This window comes from Taudactylus pleione, unplaced genomic scaffold (genome assembly GCF_031769625.1).
Source record: "Taudactylus pleione unplaced genomic scaffold, aTauple2 ptg000116l, whole genome shotgun sequence".
In the NCBI taxonomy this organism is placed as follows: domain Eukaryota; kingdom Metazoa; phylum Chordata; class Amphibia; order Anura; family Myobatrachidae; genus Taudactylus; species Taudactylus pleione.
The window spans coordinates 14,549,290-14,568,557 of record NW_028284518.1 but is presented as its reverse complement, the minus strand read 5'-3'; the positions used below and the strand labels follow the sequence as shown (position 1 = coordinate 14,568,557).

The following is a 19,268-nucleotide window of genomic DNA, read 5'->3' as shown; positions in this document are numbered from 1 at the left end:
TGTTTTCAATACAGAGAGCCATGATCAAACTGAGGCTTGTGAGATTCTTTTTGAGCATTATTCTAAAAATGGAAGTCCTGCAATCTGAAACTGAATATTATAAACAAGAATGGGCAGTTGCAACAAATTGTTGGAGCTACAGTCCTGCAAAAATCTTGATTCAAAACAAATATGTTCAACAACAACTAAGCTCAAATAACTTTTTCCAAATTTAGCAAAAATAGCTGCTATTGGACTAACTATACCTGTAAGCACAGCTGAATATGAAAGAGGATTTTCTACTCTAAAATAAATTAAAACCTCTTTAAGGAATGGCATGAAGCAGAGAACACTAAATAATCTGATGCTGATTTCACTAGAGGTGCAAGATCCTACATACTTTGATTATGAAAAAGCTGCAGACAACTGGAACTCTAAGAAGAAAAGAAGAATTAATATATAAATGTTAATCTCAAGGTTAAATCATTATAAGGTCAGGATTTCAGCATTTCATTATTGCAAGGCCCCCACCCAGCTACTTCTTGATCACACCCCCGGCTGGCAAAATTTTCTGGGGAGACCACTGATCTATGTGGCAAACACATCTAGGCACAATTATTTAAATAAATCTTAATTCCAGTACAAAGAAAATCAAAACTTTGCAATTCCTAAAATGATTCACTATTTACAATTCTGAATTAGAACTGCAGAGAAATTTGCTGAAACATCTTGGCTCGCATAAAGGCATAAGTAAGCAATGAAATGAAAGCTATGCAGTTCAGCTGCATGGCATGGCAAGCGGATAAATGGGTAAATATCCGCTTCCCTGTAGACGGATTCTTCCTTTACATTCCCTGTTTGGCCCACTTCACATTTATTTGCAACTACTTTGCTTATCATTCCAGAGGATTTTTTGTTTTTCAGCTGTTGTCCTTGTAACAAGTATATCAAACCAGTTATTACAAAATGTGTTTTTGTGTGAGTGGTAACTCTCATGATTGCTTACTTGGGAACTATGATATGAAGCATTTTATTCAAATGGCAATTTATGAGCTAAGTAATGTTTGCTGCTCATCAATCTTTTCTGGTAGTTCCCACATATTGTTTTCCATATCTTTTGCAGTAAATGAATTAATTTGACAGGTTTATTCATATAACAGACTGTGAAATCCCTTTGATTTCACAGCTGATTCACCAAGGGTTTCATTAAATTAAGATTAATCACATATTCCTTTTTAGCTTGTGTGTGTACAAGGTATTTTCACAATTAGGTTATTTTGGAAACCTTATTTTTCCTTGTATAATGCACAGAGTAATTTAAGAAGCACATTGGCCAGATCTATAAGAAACAAGACTGCCACAATTGCTGACCTTACTGAATCTGCAGATCTTGCCTGTATTACAGAGACTTGGCTAGACGAAAATGCAGTACCTATCTTGGAAGCTGCAGTTCCAACAAATTATTCTGTCATTCACAACCCAAGACTTAAGGGGAGGGGGAGTGGCCATCTGCTTTAAAAAAAATCATTTAAACTTAGGGTCCACCCAATGGAAATTACTCACTCATTTGAGTGCATCGCTGCTCGGAGTTCTACAGAATTAGGATTCAGAGTACTTCTCATTTACCGTCCCCCTGGCGATGGAAAGATATTTCTCCAAGAATTTGCAGCTATTGTTGCTGGACTAGTTCTGGAGCATCAAAGATGGCTGATCCTTGGGGATTTCAATGCATGGGTTGATGATGAGCTCTCACACCTTGGCCAGGATCTCCTGGGCACAATGAATGCTCTGGGCCTCACACAAGTCATTCCTTCGGCTACTCATATAAGTGGTCACACTCTTGATCTTGTCTTCCATATTGGATTAGATGTCTCTGACCTAAATATAAACCCAGTCACGTGGTCAGACCACCACTCAATTCACTTCTCAGTCACAACCCCTCAAACTAGAACTTTACCCATGGAGTTGACAAGGTATCGTCCAAGGAGGGGCATGACTTCCTAGGCTCTTGCAGCAAACCTGAATCTTTTTGCGGTAATGAGGGCCTGTGAAGATCCTTGTTCCATTGTCCATTACTATAACAGTGATGTGACAGCTGCAATGGATATTATTGCCCCTGTGTGTTTACAACCCCTCATACTACACCGTCAAGCCCCTTGGTTTGACAATAGTGTTAGTGAACTCAAGAAAAGGGGGTGTAAACTTGAAAGACGTTGGAGGAAGACGAACCTGGTAGAGGATAAGTTGACACTAATCAAACATATTAGAGAATATCTATCAACAATCACCCGTAAGAAAACAGTTCCTTTCAAATGAGATCAAGGCAGTAAACAATAGGCCAGCTCAGCTTTTCCATACAGTGGAGATGCTTTGCAAACCAGCATGCCTGCAGCATGATGAATCCCTCTCCCAGTCAAGATGCAATGAGTTTGCAAAATTCTTTACAGATAAAGTATCCTCCATCCAGGCTGGAATTTCCACAGTGCCATCAAAGGAGCGCCAAACTACCAAGCCTGCCAAGGTAAGCCACCTGTCTCCCTGGAACAGCTTTGACATAATGGATGCAAAAGACATTGCAAAAATTATCAAAATGTTGCGACCCACTACCTGTGATCTGGAAACTGCCTCAACCAAGCTTCTCATAGGGTATATAGACATTACTGGCCCTGTAAGTGCAAAAATAGTTCAATGCTCTTTGCAAACAGCCATTTTTCCAGAACCACTAAAGGAAGCAATTGTTAGACCACTTCTTAAAAAACTAATTTAGACCCCGACTGCATGACAAACTATAGACCAGTATCAAACCTTCCTTTTCTAGGAAAGGTCAATGAGAAAGTGGTGGCAATGCAACTGGAAACCCACCTGTCTACCCATGATATTTATGATCCATTCCAGTCAGGATTCAGGAGAAGACATAGCACTGAAACAGCCCTGGTATGTGTGCTTAATGATCTTCTGATGGCAAGAGACAGAGGTGATTGTTCAATCTTTATCCTTCTGGATCTCTCAGCAGCATTTGATACTGTGGACCATGGGATTCTAATTGAGCACCTGAAAAATTTCTGTGGACTGGATGGCACAGTCCTTAGCTGGTTCAAATCATTTCTCACTGGCAGGTCACAGAGAGTTTCTTCTGGAGTAAACGCTTCATCACCAGTGCAGCTTCCATGCGGTGTCCCACAGGGTTCTATACTATCTCCCATGCTTTTTGCAGTATACATGCTACCACTGGGTGAAATAATCAGACGTCATGGCCTGGTTTACCACTGCTATGCAGATGATACACAATTGTACCTGTCCTTTGCTCCAGGTACAAAGGACCCAATAACAACCCTAAATGGCTGCCTAGCTGAGCTTCAGGAGTGGATGAGTACCAGTTGGCTGCGACTGAACCCTGACAAAACAGAGGTCCTTATGATAGGTCACAGGCAGGGCTACAGTATAGCCAACCAACAGGACTTACGCTTGGGGGTTCAGAATTACAAAACACTAAACATCTGCGGAATCTTGGTGTTGTCCTGGATAATGGCTTGACACTTAAACATCAGGTATCAGCCACAATCAAATCCTCATTCTTTCATCTGAGGAACATAGCCAGAATCAAGCACTTAATTCCCTCAGAGGATCTGCCTAAAGTCATACATGCATTTATATCATCACGCCTAGACTACTGCAACGCCCTCTACCTCAGTCTCCCAGCAAAAGAATCGCACCGCTTGTAGATGGCACAAAACGCAGCTGCCAGGCTATTAACCAACCAGCAACGTTCCAGCCACCCATTCTCTACTCCCTTCACTGGCTGCCTGTCAGATGGCGAATTGTTTTCAACATTGGCTTATTAACTTACAAAGCCCTACATGACCATGGCCCAGGGTACCTGAAGCAGCTTCTGATTCCTTACCGCCCCTCTCGATTACTGCGATCCGTAGACGGAGGACTATTAACAGTACCTAGAATCTCACGGAATTCGTCTGGGGGTCGAGCTTTCAGTTTTGTGGCTCCAACCTTTTGGAACTCACTTCCCCGCACAGTTCGAGAGCCCTCCACTCTAGAATCCTTTAAAAATAGACTCAAGACTTACCTCTTCACCCAAGCATTTCAATAATGTCCCTTGTTTAAGCTTATTTTTTATTTTGTACTGTAAATGTAAAGCACTTTGAGTCCTTTAGGAGAAAAACGCTATAAAAATAAAATTATTATTATTGCTTTCGTTCTTAGTTTTTCTGCAAGCATTTCTTTGTTGTGTGCTAATGATGTACAAACGGCTTAAATTCTGTGATTAGTGTACATCGCAGTGAGATACAGTAATGAAGTCAGGTACACTCTTTTTAATTGTAAATGGATTTATTCTCTTTTATTACGCTAAACAGCCGGTCATGTGAATGCTCTGGGGCATGTCAGCACAAGAAACTTCATCCCACATGAGAAAATATGCCTTAAAGTATAAATTTAATATGGCTTAAATTTTCCAAGATGAAATATGATTTGGAAAATGAGGATACAATGTCAATATATAATTCATACTAATGTGCCAGATTGCTAATGCCAGTAGTACTTTGTCTTACTTGAAACAATCTGGTAATAGAGCAGATATTGTAGTCGTCATGACTTAATGGGGTGGGTAGGGAGCCCCATCAAAATTTTGCTATGCAGCCTAGATATATTTATTAACGCCTTTGACTCTATTTAATGTGCTTACTCAGCCACAGTCAGTTGTTCACCACTTCATCTAGTTGGCATGAGCATAAAACTGTCCAAGTATGGACAGTAATTTATTTGACCAGCTAGGTTATTTTGGTGTGTGTGGGCATAACGCAATTGGAGGCTGACTTTTATTTGAGGGTTTGTTTAGTTCTACTCATTAGTTCTTTATTATGCTAGTTATAATATAAGTGTTGCAAATAGGTATTTTTTATATTATACACAGTTGAATGTGACAAACCCGCAAAACTTGCTTTAGAAACCTTTACTACTGTACATACTTCCCCTACTTTCAGCACCATCTATTATATGACAAAAATGTTCCTGAATTATATTGTAGTAATAATAAGCTCTTTTGAAGGGCCTACAGTTTAATACATTTCCACAGATTGGGCATATTAGCTGTACTTTATATAGTAATTAGTGTTGGCTATTCTGTAACGTACCATTCATGAGAGAAATTATGCCACTACTCATTAATAAAATGTTCTTAGACAATAGTTTGTTCTTGTTATTTGTTATTCATAAAAGACATTGGTGTATAACAATCCAATATGGGGTTTTTTTATATGCTTTTGACACTTTTTGATAGTAGAGGTTTTAATGGTTTAACTATAAATTATTGGTCCATGCTGCAAAGTTGGGTAAAGTCCCAGCCCCTCCATGCCACTTCTCACTTCTCTATTGATAAAGTTAGAGCACCCATCATGATATGGTCCAACCAGGGCCATAACTCCCAGATACAATGGAGGCACCTGCCCTGAAGGGGCTCCTCCATCTATAGTATATACAGCAGCACTTGTGTGATTCACAGAGGAAAACGAGTGACAGCTGATCTTGCACTGCAGCGGTGCACCTGCTGTTGCTGCAGTGTTGACTGGCTCTGTACCGAGAGCCCCGCTAACACCTGCACTAGGGACCAGGAAGGCTCCCATCTGATACCCCTCAGCCTGCATTGCAGAAAGCGACAGTGCACCCGCCACTGCTGCTGGACAGTGAGCTGGAACCCGAGACAAGTATCTGATCTCCTATCCCAGGGACCACCTGTACAGCGAGCCACCGGTGAATGATGATTCTGCATCACAACAAACGGTCGCTCACCAGCATATGCTGCTGCAGAATTGGCTGTAACTCGGTGAGTCTGTCTGACTTTGACCCACCAGCCGTTGTCACATAGCAAACCTGGAGCCCTGGAACAATATGTACAGATCAGGCATAATTGTATATGAGCTTCTGTGCCTGATTTATCGCTGCCAAGCCTAATCTTGTAAAAGCCACAGCGAAACGCATACGTCAGTGTCCTGCTTTGTGTCCGATGCCTTATGTACAAATTGTGAATGCTCATATATATGTTTGTACCTATGCACTACTTTAGGAAAACTACCCCTGGGTCTTGATACTGCAGGACCCCAGGGCTTGGTAGCACCGAATCAGGTACAGACGCTCATATACAACTATACCTAATATGTTGATTACTCTACACCTCTAGACTTAATAGAATCCTAAATTAAGAGTAATTTAAACATGCTTGGGATAGGCATAAGAATATTCTTACAAAGAACTGAGGATCACATAGGGTTGAGGTTACCAAAAGGTAAAAAAGGGCAGACTAAATGAGCCAAGTGATTCTTATCTGCCATCAAATTCTATGTTTCTATTTAAGTGTGATTGCATGGTTATTATATAGATATAGATAGATATAATACACACACACCATATTTGTTTTCCCTTATTTTCCTGGAGGTGGGGGGCAAACTCTAACTTGCCTCCGGGCAACTGAGATGAACTAACGCCCCTGGGTCCAACTTAGATTAATTATACACTTTTGGCCTCATTACCACACTTGATAGCTCCTGAATCACAAATAAATAATTGTCTAAAAATATGTAACAGATTGAGTCAACTTTATGGAATTAATAAAAATGTCACAAATTGAGTCAAATCTATGGAATTGCCATGTTGCAATTGTAAAGAAATATTTTTGTTGTTGATTTCAATATAATGTAATTTGCCAATTAAATAGAAAGGACATGTCAGCTAAATATTAATTATGTGTTTTCTTTTCTTTTAGCCAATCAGCAAGTTTCCTTTTTTGAGCAATGACATTTCATTCTGGCTTCCCAGTGAAGGATATTTGGAGAATGACTTTTATGATATGGTTCGTAGCGTGGCTGGAGATATTGTGGAAGAAGTATCCCTGATTGACCAATATACACATCCAAAGTACGTTTTTTTTTTTTTTCTTTTACATCTTTATTCTCTTTACATTAATGTTCTTCACTCTACTTAGAGCGTGTAGAGTCCAATATGCGCACAGGCACACACATGTAAACCTACACCCATCATATTTAAAGGTTTTTTTGCTTACTACCAAGTCCCAGGTGTGAATTTTCTTCTCACTTTATATTTTTATAATTTTTTATTTGAACAACTTCCCTCATTGGAAGTTATGTTTATTCATTTGTGGCCGACTTTTTTTCTTAGTAGTTTTCCACAAAACAATAGACAATTTATTTGAAATACATATTAGCTGCAATCAAATAAAGCACTTTTTAAAATTAATAAAAGTACAGTTAGGGAACAGTTATCATTATTTTTACACGTTTCTATTTGCAATATTGGTCATTATAAGGCACTTTTTGTAGACATAACACTTCCTATGAAAATGGGTTCTAAATCTGGACACAATTTTAGAACATACAGGTTGTTTTCAACCAAATTTTAATACATGTAGTTTAACAGTTTTAGAAATATAAATATCTGTTTGGTCAATACCCAAATAGTATAGTGCATTAAAAGTTTAACGAGACAGGTACTGGCGCTGAAATTGGTAAAACAGGCAGACTAATTTTTGTCTGGGTCCTACCCAAAATATAATCAAATGCTAATGTAATAAATAAAAATGTGCTCAATGATCAAAGGCAGTAAAATCCCAAAAACATATTAATGAAGATATCAAAACAAGAATAATTGCATAGTATACATAAATAACATAATTAAACACACACTAAGAAATAATACTTCCCTTAAATCTTTTTTCCTTTTGGCTTGGTAATGTTATTTCAATGTAGTTGTTCCACATATACAAGAAAGTAAAATGGCAACAATAGTAATACAATTTCAAAGAGATGTTTGATAGTCTATTACAATGTAGCAATTCCTATTTGAAATGCAGAGTGTGTGGCAACCCGTTTGTGGTTGTGTTTACATTTAACGAATTTGAGGTGCGATTTGAAGTATTTAAGCATTTGTGGATTGTGCTGGAAAAACAAGTCTGAGCCATGGAGGCCCCTCCCCACAACTTACAGAACTTAGAGGATGTGCTGCTATATGTCTGGTTCCACATGCCAAAGGACACCTTCAGAGGTCTTGTGGAGTCCATGCCTCAACGTATCAGAGCTGTTTGGCAGCACGAGGGGGATTTACACAATATTATGCAGGTGGTTTTAAATTTATGGCTGATGGAATCATTATTACTTTGGAATTGGACATTAATTTATTTTTTAAGGTGGCTTTAATTTGGTTCAGTGCACACTAATATTTTAGTCTTTAAGTTGTGCCCCTTCATGATATCTGTAGGTTTAATTTAAATGGGTATAGAACATACTGCAGATTATAAATATTTTCAGAGTAACAGGAATGAGTGTGCTGATCTTCTGGGAGGCAGTGACCTATCTACTTGTTTGTGAGTACCGATGTGCATGTAACAAGGGTAGAGATTTTGGCTCCCTTGACGATAGGCTGCAAGATTAAATGTTTACATCAAAAAAAATAACCAAATCCCCATGCTTTTATTTTCTAAATACACACAAACTTGCAGTATATTATAGTAGCACTGATAGCAAAAGCTTTTCCATTTTGTATACATATATGGCATTAATATTGCCTCACAGCTGGTAGCATGTACAATATGGGTAAAACTGAGCGCGGGCATATTTCTTTTCTATTTTGTGACAAGGGTAGTGTCATGATTTGAGAAGCTTTATGGAAATAAGCAGCCACAATCTGAAAATGTGTATAGCCTATGGGGCATATTTATTAAATACCATAATTTTTCCCTGTTAAATATCAGCTTTTGTCACCACTGTTCTCTTTCACTATATCTATACTTCCTGGTTCGGATCCTTAGCAGCCATGAGGCCATGCATGCGCATAGAAATTTATTCTGAAGAGGGAGCTCCAGCTTTCCTAAGAGGGTCAGATGATCAGTCTCTGGTTTGGCTTTCACCACTGGGAAAACAGGCAAACACCATCTGAAGATGTAATATGCTTGTTAAATAGTTATTGTGCACATTTATACCTATATGTATATTGTGGATGTATGTGTGTGTAGGTTAAATCCAAATGGTAGCTGTCAAAATTCTATTCTTGCAAGGCAAGTAAAAACAAATATCCTACATTACATTATTGCATTAGGAATTATGTAAATATATATTTATGCAAGTGCTTCACATAAAATGGATAGTCTGATTTAATTTAATTTAGTCTATGTGTACATGGTTGTATTTTTATTTTCAGAAAATAGATTGTTGTTTACAATTGTATTTTTATTTGCCTGTTAAGTACTGTTTTTCTTCAGTAATGAATGATCTATAGGGAGACATTCAAGAACAGATTGCATTATCCACTTACCGATGGGGTGAAAAAATAGGATAAATCCATTTGACTTACTGTACTGAGAGTCACCCATATGCACTTTTCCTATGTTTGTTATACATAGATCAATGATTGTTATGTAAACATCAGTGTCTTTTCCATTTATATGTTTGTAATAGTCCAGTTTTCCATGGGGCAGTTCTGTTTGCACCCTGGCTGTGGACTGTGGATTAACAGTTTGAGGGCCTAGTCCAGTGGTTCCCAAACTGTGCGCCATGGCACCCTGGGGTCCCTTGGGACAAACAGACAAACAATCCTGATATTCTAGGGCGCCGTGGTTCAAAAAAGTTTGGGAACCACTGGACTAGTTACTGATTTGGGTGGCGAACTAGTTTGAGCACAATTTTTATATAGTTAATCCCCTATATAGTTTATTTAGTTTCTTATATTTATTTTGTAACATGTATATAATGGCTATTATTGGAATAAGGAAATAGTTATTCTCATAGGAGTGGAAACCTAATGACTTCCCTAAAATGAGAACGCTATGAAGAGGAATAGAGGGAATCATGAGGAAGGTCCTTATTTCTTTGCTTACAGTGTACATATATATATATGTGTGTGCGAAAAAAAGTATTTATATTAGGGGTGAGCGGGTTCGGATTTCTGAAATCCGAACCCCCCCGAGCCCCCCCGATCCGAGTCCGATCCGAGTCAGGCTCGACTTTTCCCGCCTGACTCGGATCTGAAATCGAGGCAAAACGTCATCATCCCGCCTTCCGAGTCTCGCGGGTTTTGGATCCTATATAAGGTACCCGCGTCGGCGCCATTTTCTCACTCGGCTGTGGACAGTGAAGATGGAGGGTGGGAGTTAGGGCTGTGTAGTGTAGTGTAGTGTAGTGCTGCTGTTGTCCACTACTTCAAAGTCCATAGGGGCTGGCTGTGTTGTGCTGTGCTGCTGTTGTTAATAGGGGCTGTGTCCACTACTTCAAAGTCCATAGGGGCTGGCTGGACTGTGTTGTGCAGTCAGTTCTCCATAGGGGCTGTGTCCACTCCAAAGTCCTGTGCAGTGTCCCAGTCCTAAAGGAGTGCTGTAGTGTTGTCCAGGGGGTGCTCTGTCCATCAGGGGTGCTCCCCCCAAGTGCTAAAAAAATAATATATTTTCTGTGTTTGTGAATTGTGTGCGCAGTAGCCGCACGTGCATCAACAAAGTAGTGCCAAGCGTGCGCCTGTGTCATAAGTAAAGGGCCGGCTGGCTTGACCGTTAAAGGGTGCTGTAACCCCCGAAAGTACACTCCAGTCCAAACCGAAAAAAAATTATTTTCTGTGTTTGTGAATTGTGTGCGCAGTAGCCGCACGTGCATCAACAAAGTAGTGCCAAGCGTGCACCTGTGTCATAAGTAAAGGGCCGGCTGGCTTGACCGTTAAGGGTGCTGTAACCCCCGAAAGTACACTCCAGTCCAAACCAAAAAAAAAATTATTTTCTGTGTTTGTGAATTGTGTGCGCAGTAGCCGCACGTGCATCAACAAAGTAGTGCCAAGCGTGCGCCTGTGTCATAAGTAAAGGGCCGGCTGGCTTGACCGTTAAAGGGTGCTGTAACCCCCAAAGTACACTCCAGTCCAAACCAAAAAAAAAATTATTTTCTGTGTTTGTGAATTGTGTGCGCAGTAGCCGCACGTGCATCAACAAAGTAGTGCCAAGCGTGCGCCTGTGTCATAAGTAAAGGGCCGGCTGGCTTGACCGTTAAAGGGTGCTGTAACCCCCCAAAGTACACTCCAGTCCAAACCAAAAAAAAATTATTTTCTGTGTTTGTGAATTGTGTGCGCAGTAGCCGCACGTGCATCAACAAAGTAGTGCCAAGCGTGCGCCTGTGTCATAAGTAAAGGGCCGGCTGGCTTGACCGTTAAAGGGTGCTGTAACCCCCGAAAGTACACTCCAGTCCAAACCAAAAAAAAATTATTTTCTGTGTTTGTGAATTGTGTGCGCAGTAGCCGCACGTGCATCAACAAAGTAGTGCCAAGCGTGCGCCTGTGTAATAAGTAAAGGGCCGGCTGGCTTGACCGTTAAAGGGTGCTGTAACCCCCGAAAGTACACTCCAGTTCAAACCAAAAAAAAATTATTTTCTGTGTTTGTGAATTGTGTGCGCAGTAGCCGCACGTGCATCAACAAAGTAGTGCCAAGCGTGCGCCTGTGTCATAAGTAAAGGGCCGGCTGGCTTGACCGTTAAGGGTGCTGTAACCCCCGAAAGTACACTCCAGTCCAAACCAAAAAAAAAATTATTTTCTGTGTTTGTGAATTGTGTGCGCAGTAGCCGCACGTGCATCAACAAAGTAGTGCCAAGCGTGCGCCTGTGTCATAAGTAAAGGGCCGGCTGGCTTGACCGTTAAAGGGTGCTGTAACCCCCAAAGTACACTCCAGTCCAAACCAAAAAAAAAATTATTTTCTGTGTTTGTGAATTGTGTGCGCAGTAGCCGCACGTGCATCAACAAAGTAGTGCCAAGCGTGCGCCTGTGTCATAAGTAAAGGGCCGGCTGGCTTGACCGTTAAAGGGTGCTGTAACCCCCGAAAGTACACTCCAGTCCAAACCAAAAAAAAAATATTTTCTGTGTTTAGCCGCACGTATATATCAAATCGATATAACATAAATGGAGGACCAAACTTTCTCCGATAAAAATAAAATAGAGAAAGATCAAGAACCACTTCCTCCTAGTGCTGAAGCTGCTGCCACTATTCATGACATAGACGATAACATGCCATCAACGTCGTCTGCCAAGGCCGATGCCCAATGTCATAGTAGAGGGCACATACAATCCCAAATGGCAAAGTTCAGGAAAATGACCTTGAAAAAGACATTTAAATCAGCTGAAGAGAAACGTAAACTTGCCAATATGCCATTTACGACACGGAGTGGCAAGGAACGGCTAAGGTCGATCCCTAGTATGTTCATGACTAGTGGTTCAGCTTCACATGACGATGGAAGCCCTCCTCCCACTAAAAAAATCAAAAGAGTTAAGCTGGCAAAAGCACAGCGAAGAACTGTGCTTTCTAAGAAGATATCACAAATCCCCAAGGAGAGTCCAAGTGTGGTGGTGGTTGCGATGCCTGACCTTCCCAGCACTGGACGGGAAGAGGTGGCTCTTTCCACCATTTGCACGCCCCCTGCAAGTGCTGAAAGGAGCACCCACAGTCCACTTGCTGATATGCAAATTGAAGATGTCACTGTTGAAGTACAACAGGATGAGGATACTGGTGTAGCTGGCGCTGAGGAGGAAGTTGGCGAGGAGGATTCTGATGGTGATGTGGTTTGTTTAAATCAGGCTCCGGGGGAGACAGTTGTTGTCCGTGGGATGAAAAAGCCCATCACGGTCATGCCTGGGCAGAAGACCAAACATTCCACCTCTTTGGTCTGGCAATATTTCTATCCAAATCCGGACAACAACTGTCTTGCCATATGTACCATATGTAAAGGTGAAATAAGTAGGGGTAGGGACGTCAACCACCTAGGAACATCCTCCCTTATACGGCACCTGCAGCGCGTTCATAAAAAGTTACTGTCAAGTTCAGAAACTTTGGCTAAGACCGTAAGCAGTCCAGGGACACCTAAATCCTGTTGTCCTGTTGTATCCAAGCGCCTGCAAACCACACCGTCAACTCCCTCCTCGTCAATTTCCTCCTTAGTCAGGATCGGAAGTAGTCCTGCAGGCCATGTCACTGGCATGACTGACTCTCCTATCCGGGATTCCTCTGGAGGATCCTGCATTGCTACGCCTACTGCTGCCGCTGCTGCTGTTGCTGCTGCTGGGAGTCGTTCATCATCCCAGAGAGGAAGTAGGAACACCACTACTTTTACTAAACAATTGACCCTCCAACAGTCCTTAGCGAGGAGGATGAAGTACGACAGCAGTCATCCTGAAGCAAAACGTATAACTGAGGCCTTGACTGCTATGTTGGTGTTAGACGTGCGTCCGGTATCCGCCATTAGTGCAGTGGGATTTAGACAATTGATGGAGGTAGTGTGTCCCCGGTTCCAAATCCCGTCTAGATTCCACTTCACTAGGCAGGCGATACCGAGACTGTACAGAAACGTCAGAAAAAGTGTCCTCAGTGTCCTGAAAAATGCCGTTGTACACAATGTCCACTTAACCACGGACATGTGGACAAGTGGAACAGGGCAGACTAAGGACTATATGACTGTGACAGCCCACTGGGTAGATGTATCACCTTACGCAGCAACAGCAGCAGCGTCACCAGTAGCAGCATCTCAGAAACACCAGCTCGTTACAAGGCAGGCTACGCTGTGTATCACCGGTTTCAGTAAGAGGCACACCGCCGACAACCTCTTAGAGAAACTGAGGGAAATCATCGCCCAGTGGCTTACCCCACTTAGACTCTCCTGGGGATTTGTGATATCTGACAACGCCACCAATATTGTGCGGGCATTACATCTGGGCAAATTCCAGCACGTCCCATGTTTTGCTCACACAATAAACTTGGTGGTGCAGAATTTTCTGAAAAGCGACAGGGGCGTGCAGGAGACGCTTTGGGTGGCCCGAAAAATTTGTGGCCACTTTCGCCATTCAGCGACTGCGTGCCGAAGACTGGAGCGCCAGCAAACACTCTTGAACCTGCCCCGCCATCACCTGAAGCAAGAGGTTGTGACGCGGTGGAACTCAACCCTCTATATGCTTCAGAGGATGGAGGAGCAGCAAAAGGCCATACAAGCCTATACATCCACCTATGACATAGGCAAAGGAGGGGGTATGCACCTGACTCAAGCGCAGTGGAGAATGATTTCCGTGTTGTGCAAGGTTCTCCAGCCCTTCGAACTTGCCACACGTGAAGTCAGTTCAGACACAGCCAGCTTGAGTCAGGTCATTCCCCTCATCAGGCTTTTGCAGAAGCAGCTGGAGAAAGTGAAGGAGGAGCTAAGACGGAGCGATTCCGCTCGGCATGTGGGACTTGTGGATGAAGCCCTTCATTCGCTTTGCCAGGATTCCAGGGTGGTCAATCTGTTGAAATCAGACCACTACATTTTGGCCACCGTGCTTGATCCTAGGTTTAAAGCCTATGTGGTGTCTCTCTTTCCGGCCGACACAAGCCTGCAGAGGTGCAAAGACCTGCTGGTGAACACACTGTCAGCTGAAGCGGAACGTGACACGTCAACGGCTCCTTCTTCATTTTCTCCCGCAACTGGGGCTGCCAGGAAAAAACTTAGGTATCCTAAGCAACCCGCTGGCGGTGATGCAGGGCAGGCAGGACCAAGTTTGGACATCTGGTCCGGACTGAAGGACCTGGCAACAATTTCTGACATGTCTACTGTCACTGCATATGATACTGTCACCATTGACAGAATGGTGGAGGATTACATCGGTGACAGCATCCAAGTAGGCATGTCAGACAGTCCATACCTGTACTGGCAGGAAAAAGAGGCAATTTGGAGGCCCCTGTACAAGCTGGCTCTATTTTACCTGAGTTGCCCCCCCTCCAGTGTGTACTCCGAAAGAGTGTTTAGTGCAGCCGGGAACCTTGTCAGCGAAAGGCGTAGGAGGTTGCTTCCACAGAATGTGGAGAAGATGATGTTCATCAAAATGAATTATCAGCTCTTCCAGGGAGACCAGCCTCCAGAAGGTACAGAGGGACCTGTGGTGGTGGATTCAAGTGGGGACGAGTTAATACTTTGTGAGGATGAGGATGTACACACTGAAGAGGGTGAGGAATCGGTGGATGAGGAGGATGAGGATGACATCTTGCCTCCGTAGAGCCAGTTTGTGCAGGGACACATTAATTGCCAGCTTGTTTTGTGGGGGCCCAAACGAACCAATCATTTCAGCCACAGTTGTGTGGCAGACCCTGGCGCTGAAATGATTGATTTGTTAAAGTGTGCATGTCCTGTTTATACAACATAAGGGTGGGTGGGAGGGCCCAAGGACAATTCCATCTTGCACTTCTTTTTTTTCTTTGCATTATGTACAGTTTGGGGCCTAGTTTTTCTAACTGCCATCCTGTCTGCCACTGCAGTGTCACTCCTAGATGGGTCACATGTTTGTGCCGCCCACTCGTGTCGCTTAGCATAGTCATCCAGCTACCTCGGTGCAACCTTTTGGACATGAAAACACTATTGTGAGGTGTGAGGTGTTCAGAATAGACTGGAAATGAGTGGAAATTAAGGTTATTGAGGTTAATAATAGCATAGGAGCAGAGAAACCAACAAATTCTGTGATTTTAGCTGTTTTTATGCTTTTTAAAAAAAAAATACAGATCCAAAACACAAAACCCAGAACCCAAAACACGGAAGGGTGGTTTTGGCAAAACCAATCCAGATCCAAAACACGAAGAAAGATCCAGATCCAAAATCAAAACACAAAACACGAAAAGTGGCCGGTGCACACCCCTAATTTATATATATATAACGTGGGCAGCAGGTAACATTGCCATACACTCTGCTCGACAGGTGTGACGTTACAAATGATTATTTCTAGTACTACCATCCCTACTGAGGAGTCATTGTATTGCGCTCCAATATCTTTTTTACTCAAACGCTCGTTTTGCTGTTTCATACTTGCCCAATACCAAAGTTTGGGGAGTTCTCCCCAAACTCCCGGGAGACAAGACCAGTCTCCTAATCTTGCCCACTTCCTCATTGAAGTGGGTGTACTGGGGACTTAATAACATGATTGACGATGAATCACACTATTGTGGCCCTGCCTCTGGGCCGCAATACATCAGACCACTCCCAATTGGACTTCCCCCTTCAGGGCACCGTCAGAAAGCCAGTGAGTATGTTCTGTTTTCTTTGGTTCCAGTGAGTATATACATCAGGAATACCTACACTGATTGTGTTAATGCTAGCAAGACATTGGCAAATACCAGTGGGTATGTTGCCTAAAATCTTGTAGATTTGAATGGAAGCACATAAGTAATCATCATGTATGTATGATCAAAACCAGCTATGTTTAAATTTGCAGGTCTGTTTATTCATTAACCCTCGCTTCCCATCTGTTGTGTTGCCAATAATATTCATACAATATGAAAATACAGTATACAGTCCAAAACATTCTGTACATCTTTAGCAATAGCCTGTAAGTTACCAATAAAACAGTGATTACGATTGTCTGATTTTAGTGACTGCTTCTTTTTTAATAAGCAGTCTGTAATATTACTTTAAAAGGTTACATTTGAAATTAGTAATGCTGGGCATACACTGCCAGATAAAATGCCTATCAGACCGACAGACATTTTATCTGGCAGCCTGACACCCAGCAGATATCGCGGGTAGATATATCACAGTGTATTGGCCCTGATTTCTGCGCTCCACCCCCCGAGGAGGAGACATTTACCTGTTCCTTCCCTGGGAAGGATCAGGGGAAATGTCTGTCTGTCTATCGGCCGCACAGGGCATATACTACACTACCCGATGCGGCCAACATTTAACATACAAAATATTGCATTGGACAGGCATGCTGGATGATCCAGCTATTGCATTGGACAGGCATGCTGGATGATCCAGCATGCCCAACCGATATTTTACCCCTGGTGGCCCACACACACTACAAGTATCGGATGATTCGCGGATTAAGGCGGATTGCCCGATAATTGTATAGTATATACCCAGCATAACCTGTAGGATAAATGCAATAAGTGTATCATAGGCAATTAGGAACATTTGTTTTCCTTTACACTACATTGTTAGTTAAATATCCGTTATCAGGCTTTAATTTTAGTCTTCGATTACGTATGAGATTTAGTATTTTATTTATTCTGTTCTCAGCATGAAGCTTTTGCTCATTTCCAGGCAGCAGTCATTTTTGTAAGTCTATTACTGCTCAAGGGTGCATTTTACTGGGGAGGACATTTAATAGAACTGCTAGAATTGCTATGTTTAAAAATCACCTGCTGCAGGGAGCCCTCGCACAAAACCCTCTGCTTCATCTTGTGACAGTATGTTCTTGTTTTAAGAGCTCCCTGGAAGTGTCACCAATAATGCTGACATCCACCTATTCACCAAATACAAAGCAAAGGTGTTGCTTTGAGATGTCATTTTATATCATAGATTGTGACAGCAGCAACTGGCTTTTATATCTGATTCAAGATACACAATAGAATTTTGTAAGGAATGAAAGCATGGTCATTTTAGCATGTACACGAAACGATCAGTCATTTCAAACCTATATTTTAAGACTATATAAGTCTTTAAAGTATCTGAAATACTAAAGGTTGCCTAACTCTCACTTGCTATTTTGTAAATGTGTCTTATCAAGCCAATTGAAGGAGTTCTAGGGGCCTATTAAGTATTACGTTAGGGCCCTAAAAATGAACATTCCTTATCACTGCCTATCGCTGTAATTTGGAATGGTTTTTTTTTTGTGAATTTATTAAGTACGTGATGTCGAGACATGGGCTCCGATAAGAACCTATCCCAGTGATAGTAAAAGGAAAGGGTCATATTTATCACAATACGCATCTCAGATTGTGATGGGTTGTGATAAATTCGGCCAAATTCGCATTGCAATATTTGAATACATCGCAAGCATGTAGCAAATATCACATGCAGGGACTCAGCTTGCAAGTAAGCACTGTCCCTGTGAATCTCCCTCCCGCACTTCTCAGGGTATTTTGACGCATTCTTAGATGCAGCATCGAAACTTGCACCAGCTGGCAGGTGCAATTTCTATGGCCTCCTGTGTCAGTGGTTGAGCATCTGCGTTCGCAACTACTTTCACTGACACGCCAGCAAAACTTCCATAAGATGGACCAACTCCGTGCGTGCACTTAGACACTGCCCAGGAACGCTTACTACATTTTCAATACACTTATCTCTGCGTGTTAAGTAAAGATAAGAGCTAATATGTATACACAAACAAGTGGCACCTACAAAAAGAAAAAAGCTTGTTAAAAGCATGAGAATGACATGTTTTATATATATTTATAGCTCTTTTGAGGATTGATAGTAGAGTCCAGGTGTAATGCTCTGCTGTCTATGATGGCTGTATGGAGAGACTGTCCATAACTATATCCCTACCTTAAGTATCTGGTAGAAGATAAGAACCTTCCCCACTATGTGGGTTTCCGGACAGGGAGCTGAGGAGCCTCCGATGGTCTGTGCGTCCAACGGGTGGCTGTGGCTGTTTTCGGCTCCGGTGTGCCTAGCTTGGCGAGAATTGAAAGACACTGGAAATACTCCCTTGTGATACAGAAACATTTACATATTTTTCTTTATTATTATTCTTTTGTTTTTACTAAAATAAAAGGAGGGGGATAGGGCAAACTTCCTTACTGTCCCGTAAGGTGCTGGAGGCTCCTGATTTTTCTTGTAGCCGCACCTATGCTAACGGAAGAGTGGGTGTACAGTATCTCCCGCAACCCACCCACTTCCTAGTAAAGTGGACAGGATGGGTCTGTGTGGATGGGTGGTGCTAAAATAACGCAAATCATGTAATTTTAGCCCACCTCTTCCTCATGGATCTGTGATTTTAATGACGTGAGAGCTGGTCTTGCCACCTGAAGTGGCCAACTGTATCTCCTCCCCGGGCTTCTCCTGGAAAGGAGCACAAAAGTAGGCAAGTACAGGGATGGGGTACCCTCTAACACACTGAGACCAAAAAAAGAAGACAAAGCCTAGCAATATAGGTACATTATAAAAGGTTAGCAATGGTTGCCAAGTATTCAAATACACCAGAGAAGTTATTAAAGATGCTTACATAAACGAAAATAGAAAACTAAATTTACTAGAGACTTAAGTGTTGAGGGGCTCAATGGACTTCCAGTCACCTTTTGGCAGTTTGTTTCATTGTTGATATGAAAATGAATATACAGTATTAAGATATTTATTTACTCCTAAAATTATGAGGGCCAATAGGAAAAGCTTAGGCAGATTGGGTATGTCAACGCCAGTGACTTGGATCCAGAGTTTCCAGCTTAGGACATCTCCACCAAGTGTAACCAAATGTGCTAATATGAGACCATTGGTGCCGGCACAAGCCCAAAGTGGATG

The 19,268-nt window shown here is 42.1% G+C and overlaps 1 protein-coding gene across 3 annotated transcripts in view; it reads left to right on the top strand.

The window, feature by feature from the left end:
* FARS2 (phenylalanyl-tRNA synthetase 2, mitochondrial) overlaps window positions 1-19,268 on the top strand; it is a 551,321-nt gene that overhangs the window by 345,359 nt on the left and 186,694 nt on the right. For all 3 annotated transcript variants that reach the window (XM_088471693.1, XM_088471694.1, XM_088471695.1), the window contains one exon: window positions 6,752-6,903. In XM_088471693.1, the coding sequence (XP_088327819.1) occupies window positions 6,752-6,903 (152 nt within the window). The remainder of the gene's footprint in view (window positions 1-6,751; window positions 6,904-19,268) is intronic.